The sequence below is a fragment of the Pinus tabuliformis genome, chromosome 1_2 (genome assembly GCF_031772625.1).
Source record: "Pinus tabuliformis cultivar Carrire ecotype Pingquan chromosome 1_2, CPIR1, whole genome shotgun sequence".
In the NCBI taxonomy this organism is placed as follows: domain Eukaryota; kingdom Viridiplantae; phylum Streptophyta; class Pinopsida; order Pinales; family Pinaceae; genus Pinus; species Pinus tabuliformis.
This window is the reverse complement of record NC_142298.1, coordinates 1,357,927,172-1,357,946,726: the sequence shown is the minus strand read 5'-3', so window position 1 is coordinate 1,357,946,726 and position 19,555 is coordinate 1,357,927,172. Positions and strand designations below refer to the sequence as shown.

The window sequence follows — 19,555 nt, the reverse complement described above, 5'->3', positions numbered from 1 at the left end:
AAAACCTACTAAACATGGCCATTGAATTTCAGCCCTTGACCATTACAGACGAACCATCCACATTTTTTCAAAAATCAATGAAAACCATGGCACGGTAGAAAATCCAGAAATTCAAATTGCAGATGTGTTTTATATATTAATATGAATATGAAAATCTTGGAGCCCTAAATCAAACCCAGATACATGAACCATACACTGAAAGTGGCAAATATCTTAAAAACAGGCAAGGGCATCATATATATTCCCATAATTGAAAATTAAAATACATTACAGAGAGAAATGTTTATTTGTTTTAAGTTAAGGGGCCTTAAGCCCATGAAACTTAAAACTGCATCTACAAGTAGCCTGCGCACTGCCTCTTAAGTGGCTTCTCCAAGACAGCAGAGATATACATTTCTTTGAGCTCGGGCCCTCTATCCAACTTAGGGGCAACAGACCATTTCAGCTTCTTATACCCTAGCTGCTCAATCATGGGCACATAGATCTTCAGCTGATCCTTTGTGTAGAAAAAAAGATCTAGCCAGAACAGGCCTCAGAATCCTATAGATATCATAGAGTACAAATTCCAGCAGCTGTGAGGGAATCCAATTGCTCAAGACATGCATAGAATGAACAATGTCCAAAGTATTTTCAAAGAATGGCAGCCTCTGTGTTATAGTGATATACATGGGAATAACCCCTCTGGAGGCAATGAAACTGTTGAAGGGCCCGTTCAAGTTCATGGAAGTCGTACCTGTATGATACAGAAGAAAAGATACTGGTATAGAAATATCAAAAGCACCTGCACTTCAACTCCGCCTCAAGTAGGACACAAAAAATAAGCAAAACCTGATGCTTACTTCAATCTCTAGGGTACCAGGTTCATTGTCGGGACAACTGGTCTTCAAAGAGGTTATATCTGACCAATGAATCTCCATCTTGCTCTTCAGACCACCCTCCAAGACTTCCCAAACAAGTCTACGCTTTGCATCATAGCATTTTACCACCAAGTCTCCTTCATATCTTGAAATACGCTGGCATCATCAGCATCTTTATGTCAATGCAATCTTGCTAAATGTGCATTACTTACTACCATATCATGAGTTTCCATCAGTGGCTATCAAAAGGCTTGTTCAGGTGAACAAAAAATATTTAATATGTTCTGACAAGATTGAAGAATTTAATATGCAAACTTAGCTGTATTAATTTCTTATGCATATTACCTCCCAAGAACCAATTCTCAAAACCAAGGCTGGGAAGTTTGAGGCCTTGTACTTGTCAGCAATAGCCGGTCCTGGTGCACACTTTGATTCATTCTTTCTCCCCACCTCCAGGCTGGAATTATTTATAGCTAAGGGAGCTGCTGAGTCCCCTTCAGAAAGATTCATTTGAATAAGTTCTATGAATGAAGGTGTTTTCTTCAGCGTTAAACCCAATGGACTAGCCTCCTCGAATGGATGCAACAAAAATCCTGGAGAGAATGTCGTGCTTGTTACAGGGCTCCCCTGCTAATCCACCAAAACATGAAATAGAAGCATCATTGCCAAAGAGAATAGAAGGTAGATACAAAAACAAACTAAGGAAATCCACACCATGCAATGCCTCAGCGAAGTTTTGTAGAAGCACACAACTTTCTTAAATTCCTCAACAATGTCAAAAGACATATTTTCAATTCTTGATACCCTACAAAAAAAATCAAGATTCTCAAGACATTCAAAATTTATTAATGACCAACCAGGTAAAAACAAAAATCTATTTGAGGTTGTAAACAAATTCAGAGTGCCACTAATACGACAAACATCGTATTATTGACGATTTAAACAAATTTTGGGCAAAAACGTATTTTGAGCAAATGATGTTTTATTTAATTTTGCCCAACAGAATTTCAGGGCTCAAACATAGCTTCATACTTGTAAGTCACCAACATTCTTTTAGTACTCTGGGAGGTTTCAACCAATTGCTTATCCATTTACACTTTCATTCATAACAGTCTTGGTGACCCAGGGTACTCTTCAAATCACTTTTCTCAAAACATTTCAACATAGCCGTTGGAAAAAGGGAGGTGAATTGAATAGTTAAAAACTTAAAGACTCTTTTACTCCACCTCTACAGGTCCTAAGGAGAGATGTTTATTTGGTTTTGCACTAGCAAAGCTCAAGGCTCAATCTTAACTTTATGCTTATGTTCCACTCACGTTATAGATGAGGCTTAGCAGTTCTGCATAAATTTTCAAACATCATAGCCGTTGGAAAAAGGGAGGTAAATTGAATGGTTAAAAACTTAAAAATATTTAACTCCATCTCTGCATGTCCTAAGGAGAGATGTTTATTTGGTTTTGCTTTCTAGATGTGGCTTAGCAGCTCTGCACCAGCTTCTTAGAAATTTTCAAACATTTCATTTCACTCGTTGCAATCATGGTGAACCAGGTCCCTCTCCAAATCACTCTCCCCAACTCCATCTGTATTCTCACAGGCTGATGATATGGATACCTTTAGGCTCCTTTCGGCCTAGAGACCAACCCTGATCCATTTATTTCAAAAATAAAGACTCACCCAAAGCAAACTACACTCCATAAAAATGAAAAGAACAATGAATATGTCCTGTAACAACCATAGGATTAAAGTCTATTTGTTGGTTTTATAACTCATACTACAACATATAATCAAACTCAACATAATCAATGATGGGTATGTTCATGCAGGCCAGATTCGTAATAAAAAAAAAGCTAAAACTCAAATAAAGGACTTGAAAAATAAAAATATAAACAATGAGCATTATTCACTGGGAAAATTACCAGATGATACTTGGTGCGCTTGTGTCTCAGATGGCGTTCTTCACCAGCAGTTTCATCCGCATCTATTTTTGTAGTGCCATCGTGATATTTAGTCATAAGATCGCTAGCCATGATTGCTAAAAACTCTCTCCTAAAACCCGGCTCCATTTCCACCACGGTTAAATCCAGGCCTAAAAACAAGGTTCAGTTCTTATTATTGTTATCATAAAAGCTGCCCTAAATTGCTCCCTGCACCATGATGCCGCTTCACCCGAACTAAAATATATATATAATCAAGCTGAATATAAATAAAAGACAAGCTCCCAAGCTCGATTTTCCCTAATCTGCCATTATGTTTATTAGCACATTCAATCAAAATCATCAAATTGGCAGCAACCTGCAAATCCACTTATTCTTCTCTCAATAACCTCCTTTCTACAGATTTCAAAGCTCGATTATAACTGAAACCCAAAGCTCGATTATGACTAAAACCCAAAGCTCGATTATGGCTGAGACCCAATTCACCTAGTACAGAGCAGATAAGAGAAATTTGATCGAAGCCTCGAAAAAAAGGAGGAGGGAATGCCAATGGCTGAGTGGGTTTCTAATCAATTTGTCTGCGTTCGAATCGGAGGAAATTTTTTGACAACAAAATGGAAAGGCCCACTGATAGTTCCTGAATGGGTGATCGAAACATGCAATCTCGATGATGCCCAGTGGCAATCTCGATGATACCCAGTGGCAAATCTGCTCAACCCACCTGTACATACTTTCGATTTTTCAAAATGAATATGCACCATTTCCCATCCTCATTCCTTTGAGACTTCCTGCCGTTAGGGATTAGGGATCAGGACAGGGCACACTACATTATGAACTGAACACTGATGGAATGCTTAGTGTCTGACATGCACCATCGCACAGTCTCATCCCTTTGAAACTCCTACCATTAGTTTAGGGCAGACTACAACAAGAAAGGAATTCAAGAGGACTGCCTAGTATCTAATATGCACCATCACACATCCTCTACCCTTTGAGACTCCTGCCATTTGGGTAGGTCACAGTGGACACAACAGTGAAAAATGAAATCCTGGTGGACTGCTTAATATTAGAAAGCGGACACACCTGCACTTCTCAAAATCCAACATGCATGATCGCTGGCCTCATCCCTTTGAGGGTTACTGCCATTAGGGTAGGGCACACTACAGTAAGAATGGCCGGATGACTAATGCCGTTATGATCTTAATTAAACAAATAACTTGCTGAATTTAATTAACCAGAAATTAAATTTCAGGCCATATCATCAATCAAACAATAGCTGGAAATTAAATAGTGGAAGCATAAAACAGTTTCACACATACAGAGGTAATTTCTCCTTCAAAATCAGATTTTCATTCTTTCAAAAACACTTACGAAGAAACCTTCACAGTGTGCTAAAATCCAGCAGCACTATGGTCAACAAATCACCCTAAACTGAGCAGCACAGTTGGCCCGAGAAGATACGGCATGCTGTATGTCTGGACTGTGTTGCTTTATGGATTGCACGACCCTATCTACATGAACATATGGAACTGTTTTGTAAACTACATGGAACTGCCTAGATCCGTATGAATGTACATATCTGCTCTGCATGGTCTCGTCGACAGAGTAATCCATGGAGCCACCGCCATTTACCTACCTGGTTTTCTCCCGGCCTTGAAGATTGAAGCAGTCTTTGCAGTCATCGAAGCCCTTCTCGTATTTTCTCTGAATGAGGCACCAGTGATTCTTGCAAGAATATGCAGTCCAGACGACACTGGAATCAGGGGCTTTTCCCATGCTCGACGCAAGATGTCAAGTGGAAAGTAGAACGTTTTAAAATATTTTTTAATGTTTTAAAACATTTTTTATTAAATTAGACCGCTGATTTTTGTTCAATCGTCTAACAAAAGATCTAACGGCTAGGATTAGGACAGAAAGGCATTTGGGGGAGTTCATTCAGAGGGAAACGCCTTACGGCGTAAAAATCTGCTCAACCCACCTGTACATACTTTCGATTTTTCAAAATGAATATGCACCATTTCCCATCCTCATTCCTTTGAGACTTCCTACCATTAGGGATTAGGGATCAGGACAGGGCACACTACATTATGAACTGAATACTGATGGTAGTGTCTGACATGCACCATCGCACAGTCTCATCCCTTTGAAACTCCTACCATTAGTTTAGGGCAGACTACAACAAGAAAGGAATTCAAGAGGACTGCCTAGTATCTAATATGCACCATCACACATCCTCTGCCCTTTGAGACTCCTGCCATTTGGGTAGGTCACAGTGGACACAACAGTGAAAAATGAAATCCTGGTGGACTGCTTAATATTAGAAAGCGGACACACCTGCACTTCTCAAAATCCAACATGCATGATCGCTGGCCTCATCCCTTTGAGGGTTACTGCCATTAGGGTAGGGCACACTACAGTAAGAATGGCCGAATGACTAATGCCGTTATGATCTTAATTAAACAAATAACTTGCTGAATTTAATTAACCAGAAATTAAATTTCAGGCCATATCATCAATCACACAATAGCTGGAAATTAAATAGTGGAAGCATAAAACAGTTTCACACATACAGAGGTAATTTCTCCTTCAAAATCAGATTTTCATTCTTTCAAAAACACTTACGAAGAAACCTTCACAGTGTGCTAAAATCCAGCAGCTCTATGGTCAACAAATCACCCTAAACTGAGCAGCACAGTTGGCCCGAGAAGATACGACATGCTGTATGTCTGGACTGTGTTGCTTTATGGATTGCACAGCCCTATCTGCATGAACATATGGAACTGTTTTGTAAACTACATGGAATTGCCTAGATCAATATGAATGTACACATCTGCTTTGCATGGTCTCGTCGACAGAGTAATCCATGGAGCCACCGCCATTTACCTACCTGGTTTTCTCCCGGCCTTGAAGATTGAAGCAGTCTTTGCAGTCATCGAAGCCCTTCTCGTATTTTCTCTGAATGAGGCACCAATAATTCTTGCAAGAAGATGCAGTCCAGACGACACTGGAATCAGGGGCTTTTCCCATGCTCGACACAAGATGTCAAGTGGAAAGTAGAACGTTTTTAAATATTTTTTAATGTTTTAAAACATTTTTTATTAAATTAGACCGCTGATTTTTGTTCAATCGTCTAACAAAAGATCTAACGGCTAGGATTAGGACAGAAAGGCATTTGGGGGAGTTCATTTCAGAGGGAAACGCCTTACGGCGTAAAAATCTGCTCAACCCACCTGTACATACTTTCAATTTTTCAAAATGAATATGCACCATTTCCCATCCTCATTCCTTTGAGACTTCCTGCCGTTAGGGATTAGGGATCAGGACAGGGCACACTACATTATGAACTGAATACTGATGGAATGCTTAGTGTCTGACATGCACCATCGCACAGTCTCATCCCTTTGAAACTCCTACCATTAGTTTAGGGCAGACTACAACAAGAAAGGAATTCAAGAGGACTGCCTAGTATCTAATATGCACCATCACACATCCTCTGCCCTTTGAGACTCCTGCCATTTGGGTAGGTCACAGTGGACACAATAGTGAAAAATGAAATCCTAGTGGACTGCTTAATATTAGAAAGCGGACACACCTGCACTTCTCAAAATCCAACATGCATGATCGCTGGCCTCATCCCTTTGAGGGTTACTGCCATTAGGGTAGGGCACACTACAGTAAGAATGGCCGGATGACTAATGCCGTTATGATCTTAATTAAACAAATAACTTGCTGAATTTAATTAACCAGAAATTAAATTTCAGGCCATATCATCAATCACACAATAGATGGAAACTAAATAGTGGAAGCATAAAACAGTTTCACACATACAGAGGTAATTTCTCCTTCAAAATCAGATTTTCATTCTTTCAAAAACACTTACGAAGAAACCTTCACAGTGTGCTAAAATCCAGCAGCTCTATGGTCAACAAATCACCCTAAACTGAGCAGCACAGTTGGCCTGAGAAGATACGGCATGCTGTATGTCTGGACTGTGTTGCTTTATGGATTGCACGGCCCTATCTGCATGAACATATGGAACTATTTTGTAAACTACATGGAACTGCCTAGATCCATATGAATGTACATATCTGCTCTACATGGTCTCGTCGACAGAGTAATCCATGGAGCCACCGCCATTTACCTACCTGGTTTTCTCCCGGCCTTGAAGATTGAAGCAGTCTTTGCAGTCATCGAAGCCCTTCTCGTATTTTCTCTGAATGAGGCACCAGTAATTCTTGCAAGAATATGCAGTCCAGATGACACTGGAATCAGGGGCTTTTCCCATGCTCGACGCACAGATGTCAAGTGGAAAGTAGAATGTTTTTAAATATTTTTTAATGTTTTAAAACATTTTTTATTAAATTAGACCGCTGATTTTTGTTCAATCGTCTAACAAAAGATCTAACAGCTAGGATTAGGACAGAAAGGCATTTGGGGGAGTTCATTTCAGAGGGAAACGCCTTACGACATAATAAATGTTATATATATGTTTGAGATATGCAATATCCACAATGATATATAGGTTTTAAGTTTTATATATTATTTTTTACGATATTGTTTGTTTTATGATACATGTTATTCATATGAAAATATTAAAGACACGTTCCTTTTTCTTAAAAGGATGAGAGATTGTGGAGAGATCGTAGGTATTCATTGTTTCATGTCCTAGCTGTTGCACACACGTTTGTTTTTCTTATAAGGATGAGAGATTGTGGAGAGATTGTAGGTATTCATTGTTTCATGTCCTAGCTGTTGCACACACGTTCTTTTTTCTTATAAGGATGAGAGATTGTGGAGAGATTGTAGGTATTCATTGTTTCATGCCTTATCTGTTGCACATATATAAATACACATTTTGGTCATGAGAATGTTTGAGCTAGTATGTAATATTGTTGATTTTTGTATTCCTTCATTATTGTTGGCTTGGTTTTTCTTTATTTGGTATAACAAAAAGTGTTAAAGACTTTATCTCATGTTTCTACCACGTTTATTTTGTATGCTCAACTTGCACGCACTTGAATGCTTACCTTATAGAATCAACATGGAGCACAATTTGTGCATTCTTTCGATTAATTTTCAAAAATAGTGAAGAGATGGCCTTCATTTATCTTCACGTGGAATTGACATGTTAAATGGATAGTTGTTGTCTCTCTTGCGCTCCTTGAGGGTTTGTATGTCCATGGAAACAAAACTCAGCTTAATGGTGATCTTGGCCTACCTACTTTGAATGGGTTTGGGAGACAAGATGAGTTGAGCCTAGATGTAGAGTGGACTATTATGTGAGAGGAATGGTTTTGCATCTCAGACTCCTTTTGGAAGGGCATTGATTGTTTCTACTTGGCATGGTTGATCATGTCCATTATTCAATAATAGCCATTAGGCATTAAATGAATCATTTGAAATAGCAAAGTTTCAATTTGTTGCATTTTCTTTTGCTTCAACATACAATTGGACATAATATGACAATTTTAAATTACAATGTTCTTAATATCAGAGTTGTACTTTTTTAAAGTTTTCTTTTTCATTGTAAGACATGTGAAAGGTGCTCGAAAAAGTTCAATGGATTTATTGTATAATTGTGGATGTAAAATAGTTTTATGTATATGTATATGTGTGTGTGTGTGTGTGTGTGTGTGTGTGTATATCTATATATATATATATATATATATATATAAGACAAAGGTGCTCGAAAAAGTTCAATGGATTTATTGTATGATTGTGGATGTAAAATAGTTATATATATATATATATATATATATATATATATATATATATATATAGATATATATATATATATATAGATATATATTAAAAAAAAATTATTGCTTTTCACCCTTCGTTAAGGGATATATTGTACTTAATGAGATTTGCTTCACTTTTTAGAATTATTGAGTTTTTAGTTCTTTTTGTACTCTCAAAACTAATAAAAAAATGGTGGTGGTTGAGTCTCGATTTTGGGACAGTTGTTCTCATATGGAGTTGAAGTGGGACAACTTATGTTGAATTTGCATCCTTTCTTGCTCATTTTCAATGGCAACAAGTAATATTGTGGTACCAAAGCTCACCAATATAAATTATTTCTATTAGAGTAAAAGAATGCAACCCATATTCATTAGTAAAGATTTATGGGGACATGTAACTAATGGTGTGACAACCCCTACTGTTATTCTACACTAATGTACACACAATGTAAATATGTGATAAAAAAAATGGATGGAGTCAAGGGACATAGATTCTAGAGCTAAGGAGGTTACCTGCTTGGGATTTTTTGAGATTTCCTTATTGTAGGAAATTTGAACTGCTCTTGACAACCCTAGAAGGTTGGTTGGTGAGCTTTAAATGGCTTGTTTTCTCTGAATTAAATGAGTTGGAAAAGAAGGATGAGGGCCATGCTTGTTGGGGCAAGGGACAATGCTAAGAGGACAATAATTTATGAGGTTGGGGGCTTTGTGCATAAGAATAAAAGATAAGGTTGACGAGAGTAAGACAGGACAACCTACGAGTTAACAAGGAAGGGGAGTCTCTGTGTTCGGGGGGAAGAAGAGAAAAAGAGTCCTTGAAAGGTTGACAATAAAATAGTCTTACTAAAAAAGGAGGAAGATTTGTGATATCAACTTCGGTTGAAAAGATTAGCAGTAAGAAGATCGCTCCCAGGTGAGGAACAATGTCCTCTTGATTCCCTGTATAACTAGAGGATGGAAATGGCTTTCTCTAGAGTCCTTTGATGACTAGTGTGGAGGGTTCCTTCGATTACTGAAAGGAGGATCTTTGAAGCCTCTCTTGCCATGTTTGTTTTACAGTGGGTTTTGGAATCCCTAAGGTGGGTGGAACCATTGTGTTGTTCTTTGAAGGGTGGAGACTTGTTTCTTTGGAATCCATTGAAATTCTAGGGTGGAGAAGAAGTCTTAGTCTCCTTGAAATTACTGGTTACTGAGCAGTTGAAGGGTGGAGGTAGTGGGCCTCTAGATTCCCTATGATTTTATTGACTACTTCATTAGTTGGTGGGTAGAGGTGGGTGAAACTCTAGAGTCCCTGCTTCAACTAGTAGTTGGTGTTTAAATTCCATTAAGCAAATGACTACTTCATTAGTTGGTGGGTGGAGGTGGGTGAAACTCTGGAGTCACTGCTTCAACTGGCAGTCGGTGTTTAAGCCCCTTAGTCTTTAGAATTTGGCTTAGGGGTGACAACTACAAGTGAGGACTAAATACATCCTATCTATGGTTGGGTGGAGAGTTGTTGTCCTAGACTTAGTTTCCCAACTCTAGCTTTCAATCCAAGATATATCTCTATACATGTAAATCGTGCCATTGAATACACACACATGTGTCTGTGTGTGTGTGTTCAAATTGTTAAGTTAAGTTTAGATTAATTGCTTGAACGATGTGTGGTTCACTTGTGAATTGAAGAGAATGATATTTTGTTAACTAGTCCTTGTGACTATAATTATGCTCTAATGCTCTATATGTAGGGAGACTTATATTTATATTAGTGTCATAGGCATTGAGTGAATACAATGTTGTAATCAACGTGACTAAGGATTGGGAAAGGCATGATGACTAGTATTGATAGGTTAAACCTAGAACTTGAATGTTGAGTTGCAATGATGAAAAACTCTAAACCTAGATATTCCTTGGAGGGGGATTGGGGTTGACCTTCCAACACTTAATAAACTCATTAGTATGACTAATATTCAAAGGTGTAGGACCTCATTGTAATGAATGGAAATCATAGGGAATTATTATACTAATGGTTGTGTGCATGAGGGAAATAAGCTCATGAGTTATAGAAGTAAGCATCTATAAATATATATGTATGTGTGTGTGTGTGTATGTTCAAATTGTTAAGGTAAGTCTGGATTAATTGCTTGAACGATGTGTGGTTCACTTGTGAATTGAAGACGAGAGTAAGACACGAAAACCTATGAGTTAAAAAGGGAGGGGAGTCTTTGTGTTCAAGGGGGGAGAAGAGAAAAAGAGTCCTTAAAAGGTTGACAACAAAGTAGACTTACTTAAAAAAGGAGGAAGAATTGTGATATCAACTTCGGTTGGAAAGGTTGGAAGTAAGAAGATCACTCCTAGGGGAGGAACAATGTCCTCTTGATTTCTTGTATAACTAGAGGGTGGAAATGGCTTTCTCTAGAGTCTCTTGATGGCCAGGGTGGAGGGTTGTTCCTTGGATTCCTGAAAGGAGGATCTCTGAAGCCTCTCTTTCCATGTTTGTTTTACAGTGGGTTTTGGAATCCCTAAGGTGGGTGGAACCATTGTGTTGTTGTCTGAAGGGTGGAGAATTGTTTCTTTGGAATCCCTTGAAATTCCAGGGTGGAGAAGAAGTCTTTAGTCTCCCTGAAATTATTGGTTACCAAGCAGTTGAAGGGTGGAGGTAGTGGGCCTCTGGATTCCCTGTGATTTTATTGACTACTTCATTAGTTGGTGGGTGGCGGTGGGTGAAACTCTGGAGTCCATGCTTCAACTGGTAATCGGTGTTTAAGCCCCTCGGTCTCTAGAATTTGGCTTGGGGGTGACAACTACAAGTGAGGACTGACTACAACCTGTTTATGGTTGGGTGGAGAGTTGTTGTCCTAGACTTAGTTTCGCAACTCTAGCTTTCAATCCAAGATAAGTCTCTATACATGTAAATCATTTCATTGAATACACACACACACACACATGTATGTGTGTGTGTGTGTGTGTGTTCAAAATGTTAAGTTAAGTTTGGATTAATTGCTTGAATGATGTGTGGTTCACTTGTGAATTGAAGAGAATGATATTCTATTAACTAGTCCTTGTGACTATGAGTATGCTCTAATGCTCTATATGCAAGGAGACTTATATTTATATTAGTGTCGTAGGCATTGAGTGAATGAAATTTTGTAATTAGTGTGACTAAGCATTGGGAAAGGAATGACGACTAGTATTGATGGGTTAAACCTAGAACTTGAATGTTGAGTTGCAATGATGAAAAAATTCTGAACCCATATATTCCTTGGGGGGGGACTTGGTTGACCTTCCAACACTTAATAAACTCATTAGTATGACTAATATTCAAAGGCATAGGACCTCATTGTAATGAATGGAAATCACAAGGAATTCTTATACTAATGGTTATGTGCATGAGGGAAATATGCTCATGAGTTATAGAAGTAAGCATCTATAAATAGTTACGTGTGTGTGTGTGTGTCCATGAACAAGCATAGGTGATGTGGTAATCAAGTTAAACGTGATCAACTAGTCCTTTTGCAATTGTATTTTTCTAGTATTGAGCATATGTATGTGTGTGTGTGTGTATGTCTTATAGTGTTGCAAGAACATTGTGTATTTTCAACCTTGGCATAATCCCCATAACCTGTGATAGAGGCGCCATGGCTATAGGTTGGACTTCGAAAAATCCTACGTTGGATCCTTTTGCAGAGCTAGGACTGGAGTATGTGGGTAGAGTTGCACCTGTTTTGTTTAAATATTATCGTGAACCATGCAAAGTGTACATAATGGAAGCAACCCCGGTTGATGTGTCCCAAATATCACATCCCCAAAAGTTCATGGAGGATCACTTAAGAAGAATCCTGGGATGACAAGGATTAGGATGACCTAGTGGAGTCGGTGTCATGGAAAAGGCCAAGGTGAGTTAGGGTTCATGCATTTGATGGTGGGAGAACAAATGACCCCATGTGAGAAGGTATGCCACATTATTAGAAGGACTGAGGCAAGACCCGCTTACACAAAAGAATTGGAGTGGTAGCTGTTAACTCTGCTATGCAATGCTGACTTCCTATGGTCAGAAAGGATCATGGTTTGATTGTTATGCCCAAAGAAGGAGTTTCACATTGGTCACTCTTCCTTTTTTTCCTTCTACCCCGCTTACTCTCCACCACCTTTGTTTCCCTATTTGCCTCCTAAACTCGACAAAGTAACCCCCTTTTTGGACCTTAGCCCCAAGTTCAAAACCCCAAACCTACCACAAAACCCTACCAAATGTCTTAGCGCATTCATAACTTGTTGCGTCGCATTCCCACCGTTAATCATCCCGTCGATCCAATGGCTTCCTTCGCACTCGATAAAGGCGACCCGCTCCACAACTCCCCACCGTCAGATCATCCCCGTCAAGATCTAATGGTCTTCGCTTTCATCATGCCAACAACGTAATCGAGTGATAACATGCGATGAGAGCAGTTTTTCTCTCTCATCCATTGCTACGTGTCGATCATTGAATGGAATCGCTCGGCCCTGGGCTTTTACCACTTTAGGCCCAAAAGCAGTGCGATGAAAACCATTACCACCCGACCAATCCACCTAGCCCGATAAACAACCATGCAAGTTCATTTCTCAATGACTGTCTAATCCATCTGTGGAAGATATAACGGCTCCAACTCACCCCGATCTCACCTCGGCTGATAGCCTCCACCGAGCCATATCTGCCATTCATTTCCCCGATCCGATAGTCATTCTTCCCATTCACCCAAATCATCCACCTGCCCATGCATTCCACGTCCTCTGACATTTTGTTGCCCGAAGAAGGAGATGACCAGCTCTGCCATCATCAATCACAGTTAGACTCCCAACCACCATATTTAACAGAAAGCATGGCCGAAAGGAGAAAAGGACAAGCATGACTCTGTAACTGAATTTATCAGTCATGGACTCCACCGGTACAAGCACTCCAACAGCCTAAAAAGACAGCAAACATCTGAACAAATCAGATTCACCCATTGAAGCAAGCAAAAATGTTCAGAGACTCCATTAGGCGGTTAAATGCAGTTGGTGGTCAATTATGACCCCTCCATACCTGAATGGCCAAGTGCCTTAGTATTGTAAACTTATAAATATCCAAGAGCAAGATGTAATCAAGGTTGGCATTTGATGTAAGGTTCAACTTCTGGAGACTGTAGATATTTTCTCACTTGCAGCGTCTCATCTTCATTTTCAGCTAATACAAGCTTCTTTTGTTGTTAATTGCTCATTGTCCATTTTTTTCTTCTCCAAGCTTGTCCTGATATGCTGTGTTCTAGATCTTTTAATGTTTAGCACCAGATAACTATAATCTTATCTCCATGTTAAAATGTTGAATGCATCACTAAATAGGTCGCTCAACTTTATTTCTATCTAATTGAGGAGAGTTTTCATCCTATCTTTGCATTAATAGATTAGATTTACAGGTTTATTTACTAGTTGCAGTCAGCCATCACATGGTCTTGTGTATCTGCTAGTGTGGTTAGTATTCTCCATATTCACCTTATATCTAAAACTATGAGCATTGGTGGTCTAAAACCTTGTAGTCTGAGGGTGTTCATGCATGTCTGGAGTGAGACAAAGTAGAAGTGGTTATCTAGCTTGAACCAAACCATCATTCCTTCCATTAAACCTGCAACAATAGTTGAACGTATATGTTACCAGGCATCTCCGAGCTACAACCTAGGAGAGTTTCTTGGAATCCTAACATAATTGGCGCCATTTCCGGCGAGAGGAGATTGAAGCTCAGCTTCCCTAGGAGAACAACACAGATCCAGCTTTGATTATAGACAAAGTCCGGACACATTTTTTGTTGTAATCATCTATCTGGCGACCCTACTAGAGGTCGAACCTCTTGGCGACTCTACATTACAGTTCTGGCTCATTTTGTGAGACATACTCAGAGAAATCCTCAGAAATCACCAGCTGACCCAGTGCCTAGCCCTGAGAAGATTGTCAAGCAAAGCAAGATCTCACAAAAAGGAGCATCAGGATCAGGTAAGCCTAAACAACCTTATGTATCTCTGCAAGAAAGGCTTGTAACTGAGCATTCACACATTGAAAATATAGAGCCTAGCATTATCAGTGAAGAAATACTCTCAGAGATTCATAAAGCTCCTTGTCCAATAAGTTCCCCTTTGGATCTTAGTCCAAAGGAAACCTCCCTTCCAGTCCATAATATTCCTTTAGCCCTGTCAGTCATTTCTCAACTCCCTACCTTTCAAACTTCCAGTATCCTTCCCTCTACCCCAGTCATGGCAGGCCCACAAGCACCTACCAAAATGGAAAGAATCATAGCTGCTAGGTATGGACCCCTAGTCTTGCCTATTCCTTTGAATGCCATGCCTGCGAGAGAATATCAAAAATACATGCCTAAGTTCACTGGTACGGAGTGAGTAACATCTGAAGAACACCTTGAGTCTTTTTATAGTTATGCTGATAACCTAGATATCAGTGAAGATGATGTGTGGATGAGAGTTTTTGTCCAAAGCCTTGATGGAGAGGCTAGAAAGTGGTTCAGAGAACTAACCCCTAGGTTTATAGCAGACATTGAGGCATTAGATGATGTGTTTTTAAAAAATTGGGGAGATAAGAAAGACCTACTATATTACCATACTAAGTTTGGCAACCTGAAAAGGGAAAATGGGGAGTCATTGTCTGATTTTAATAAGAGATTCAATCGTATGTATAGCAAGATACCAACTGAAGTGAAGCCTACCCCCACCTCTGCTAAAATCACCTATGCCAATGCCTTTGATTCTAATTTCTGCCTACTATTAAGAGAGAGAAGATGTGCTACTCTAGCCAAATGCAAGATGCAGCATTGGAGGTGGAATCCAATATCATGGCTGCAGAAAAACTCAAAGGACCTGATGATAGAAGGAGGCAGAGAGGTGAGTCCTCTTCTTCTTCTTCTTCATATTTAGAACCTAAAATAGAAAAAATGACTAAGATCTACCGAGATATCCAAACTAAGGTTGAACAGAGTTCTGGGAAAGCAAGGCTTCCTAATACATGTGCTCCTAGAAATCCAAATCCATTCAGAAGAGCAAATGAACAATTACAGATCATTCAGAGGGGAAAAGAGGTCAGTGAGGAACAAAGGGTTAAGACTCCTTTCTAGAACGTAGCCATGAAGGAGGAACAACTAGATGAAGAGGATGAGATTCACTGTATGGAAGACAAGGGCAGTGTTGCCTTTTTGACACTAGCTGCCTATGAAGAATCGTTACTCAGAAACCAGAACAGTCAAGAGTGGGATAGAGAAGTTGTTCTACAGACTGAAGATAAGCAAAGATATAACTTGAGGTCAAGAACGACTAATGTCAAGGAGAATCCCGTCCAAAGAGCTGTTGTCCCCACATAGCAGCAGATCAGCAAGTAGAAGCAACCAACAGTTGATCCCATCATCCTCAGAGCACCAGCTCCAAAGGTAAGAGGCCTTGACAAGTCTCCTTTCCCTTTCAGTTTTGAATCAGAGGTCCAGAAGTTAAAAATATATGTTCCTATGATAGAACTTGTAAAGAGTGAGGCCTTTAGGACGCCCATCCTTGATGCCCTTGAGCTGAAAGCCACACAAGCACCCAATGACTATGTGAATTTATAAGATGATAAACCGGCAGTTGTGCTTAGCCCGATGACTAAACCTGCTGATAACAATTCCCCATCATTTTATGTCTCCTTGACCATTCATGACAAAATCCTCCATAGTTGTCTGCTGGACACAGGGGCCAACCATAATCTGATGCCCAAAGCTATCATGGAATAGTTAGGCCTTGATATTACCATACCTTATCATGACTTGTTCTCCTTTGATTCGAGGAAGGTGAAATGTCTAGGGTTAATCAAAGACTTGGCTATCACCCTAACTCAGCTGCCCATGAAAAGCATGATGATGGATATTGTGGTAGCAGATGTCCGCCCTAAGTTTGGTATGCTACTTTCCAAAGGGTGGATTAAGAGGTTAGATGGGACATTGCAAAATGGCTTATCTTATGCCACTATCCCAGTTTTTGGAGGAGAAAGCATAAGACTGTACAGGGAAGCCTAGCTAGCCTATATCATTAGTGATTAGAAGGATCCCACTGATCATCCCATTTACGTTGTGGACACTAATTTTGGAGCATGTATTCTCCAAATCGAAGAATCCCATAGGGCCTCGGTGCAGCTCAAGAAACCAGTAGACCAGGCCATGGAAGAAGAAGGGACACAGGCTTGGGATATGTTCTTTGATGGAGCCTGTTCGAAGGAAACTGCAGGAGCAGGAGTAATGCTAGTGTCTCCAAAACAAGAAAGCACACATCTGTCTTTCAAACTGACTTTTCAGGTCACCAACAATATAGCAGAGTATGAGGCTCTGATATTGGGCTTAAATGCTGCCAAAGACATGGGAATTAGAGACATAAAGGTGTTTGGAGATGTTGATCTCATCATTCAACAGGTGAACAAAACGTTCCAAACAAGGCACCCAAGGCTGAAAGCATACAGAGATGAGGTATGGAGACTCAAAGACTCTTTTGATAGTTTTTGTATCTCATATATTCCTCGAGTAAAAAATCAGCTTGCTAATTCCCTTGCTGTGTCTGCTAACATGTTCATCCCTCCCATGCCCCCTAAATTGGTTTATGAAGTCCAGATAAAATATAGACCATCCTTGCCTGATAATGTCCAACACTAGAAAGTCTTTGAGGATGATGATGAAGTAAATAGGTTTCTGCAAGTCATTGATGAATTCTCTGAAATGCAAATTGACCAAGAAAATGAAACCTTGGAGGAATGTCCCCAGCCCCAGCTAAAGAACAGAATTGGCCAAGACAACATTGTACAGTTGCCTAGCAATCATATACCTAAAGGGCTAGTGCCTCTAGAGAAGCTGTTTGACCATAACGATGTGCCTCATAAGATTCCCAAAAAGAAAATCAGTCTACAGTCTATAGGCATAACATAGGGAGTCCAAATAATCCAAAGTATATAAATCTGTCCACCCATTTGTCTGCTACCCAAAGTTCTGAATGCTGCACCTTAATGAAGAAATTTGTTGATGTCTTTGCCTAGGAATACAGTGACCTCAAAACTTATGACAAAAAGATCATCCAGCATAAGATCCCATTGGAGAAAGACACCATTCCTTTCAAGCAGAAGCTGAGACCCATGAATCCTTTGCTCCTTCCTCTGATTGAAAAAGAAATCAAGAAGTTGTTGGTTGCCAAAATCATAGTTCCTCTGAGACATTCAAAGTGGGTATCCAACTTGGTAGTGGTGAGGAAGAAAAGCAGAGAAATCAGGCTGTGTGTTGATTTCAGGAACCTAAACAAATGCTCTAAGAAAGACAAGTATCCTCTGCCCAAGATGGAGCATTTGCTGCAGAAAGTCTCGAGAGCCAAAGTGATGTCTTTCCTGAATGGATTTTCAGGGTATAACCAGGTTGTTGTGCATCTAGATGACCAAGAAAAGACTGCATTCACCACTCCTTGGGGCACTTTTATGTACTCCAAGATACCTTTTGGGCTGATGAATGCTGGAGCTACCTTTCAGAGAGCCATGGATATAGCGTTCATAGGAGAGAAGGAAAAATTCATCCTTGTCTACCTGAATGATATAATAGTGTACTCCAGCAGCCATCAAAGTCATTTGAAACATTTGAAGAAGGTGTTTCTAAAGTGCAGAAGGTTTGGAATATCAGTGAATCCTAAGAAGTCACAGTTCGCTCTAGAAGAAGGCAAGCTTCCAGGACACATTGTTTCCACTGCAGGTGTCAAGATTGACCCAAAAAGAGTGAAAGCAATATAGGCCTTGTCTGTCCCAAGATCAAAAAAGGACATCTAATCCGTTCTGGGCAAAATAAATTTTGTAAGGAGGTTTATTCCTAATTTCGCAGAACTAGTAAAACACATCACCTCCATGCTAAAAAAGGGATCAGAGATCAAATGGATTGATGTAGCAAGAAGATCTTTTGAAGCCATCAAGAGAGCTATTATGGAAGCTCCCACTTTTATGAGCCCAAACTACAGCAAGGAGTTCCATATCTTCTCCTTTGTTTCTAGTGACACCCTTACAGCAGTCTTATTGCAGAAATATGAGGAGGGATCAAAGCATCTAGTGGCATTCTTCAGCAAAACATTGAGGGATTCTGAACTAAGGTATGATATTATCAAAAAATAGGCCTATGCCCTTATCAAATCTTTGAAATCTTTCCGAATATACATTCTGCACTCCAAGGTAATTTCATATGTGCCCTCTGCTTCAGTAAAGGATGTCCTGACACGGCCAAATGTTAATGGAAAAAGGGCTAAATGGATTGCAAATCTGATTGAATTCAACATAGAACTAAAGCCCACCAGGTTGGTCAAGGGTCAGGGCCTTGCTCAGCTAATGGCTAAAGAAAATTACAAAATTCTTGACATAAACTACGCAGGTACAAATTTAGAGGATGGACCGACAGAAGAAGCAACAGTAGGACATGACCAGTTGTTGGCTGAAAATCTAGCTTCTTGTGAATGGTATTCTACAATAGCTCAATTTTTGCTAAAGCTAGAAGTTCCTCCAGGTCTTAGTTCAAGCCAAGCTAGAACTATTAAGCTCAGAGTAGCCAAGTATTGCATTCATGAAAACTTGCTCTATTGGAGGGATCCATCTGGAATCCTTTTAAGATGTCTGGACAAAGAACAATCTGTGGAGGTTATGCATCAGTTTCATTCCAGCATCTGTGGAGGACACCACTATTGGAAAACCACAGCCCACAAGATCCTCAGAGCTGGGTATTACTGGCCCACTCTATTTTCTAATGTCTTGTCATTTGTAAGATCCTGTGACGAATGCCAAAGGTTTGAAGGGAAACAACAGTTGAAGTCCTTACCCTTGAAGCCAATACATGCCAGTGGTCCTTTTCAGCAGTGGGGTTTGGATTTCATAGGGGAAATTAATCCACATTCCAGTGGCCAACACAGATGGATCTTAGTAGCCACTGACTACTTCACTAAATGGATTGAGGCCATCCCTACTAGGAAAGCTGATCACCATGTGGTCATGAGATTCTTGATAG

General features: G+C 39.7%; 1 protein-coding gene across 2 annotated transcripts; it reads right to left on the bottom strand.

Moving 5' to 3' along the window:
• Positions 1 to 557: 557 nt before the first annotated feature.
• LOC149211271 (uncharacterized) lies at positions 558 to 2,935 on the bottom strand. 2 transcript variants are annotated; one of them, XM_089396988.1, is made up of 3 exons: positions 2,774 to 2,935; positions 1,203 to 1,662; positions 558 to 1,013 (listed from the first exon to the last, which is right to left on the bottom strand). In XM_089396988.1, exons 2-3 carry the CDS (start codon positions 1,365 to 1,367, stop codon positions 789 to 791), a joined length of 390 nt encoding a protein of 129 aa, XP_089253114.1. In that variant the 5' UTR covers positions 1,368 to 1,662; positions 2,774 to 2,935; the 3' UTR covers positions 558 to 788. The 2 variants fall into 2 exon arrangements, with proteins under 2 accessions (XP_089253114.1, XP_089253115.1); XM_089396989.1 differs by lacking the exon at positions 2,774 to 2,935 and having other exon boundaries at positions 1,203 to 1,664.
• Between the last annotated feature and the right edge of the window lie 16,620 nt (positions 2,936 to 19,555).

Excerpts from the sequence above, each read along its gene's own strand:
- LOC149211271 (XM_089396988.1), bottom strand. The coding sequence starts at position 1,367 with ATGAATCTTTCTGAAGGGGACTCAGCAGCTCCCTTAGCTATAAATAAT. Across the intron at positions 1,014-1,202 it reads TGAGAATTGGTTCTTGGGAG|CGTATTTCAAGATATGAAGG; the intron begins GTAATATGCATA and ends TGATGATGCCAG.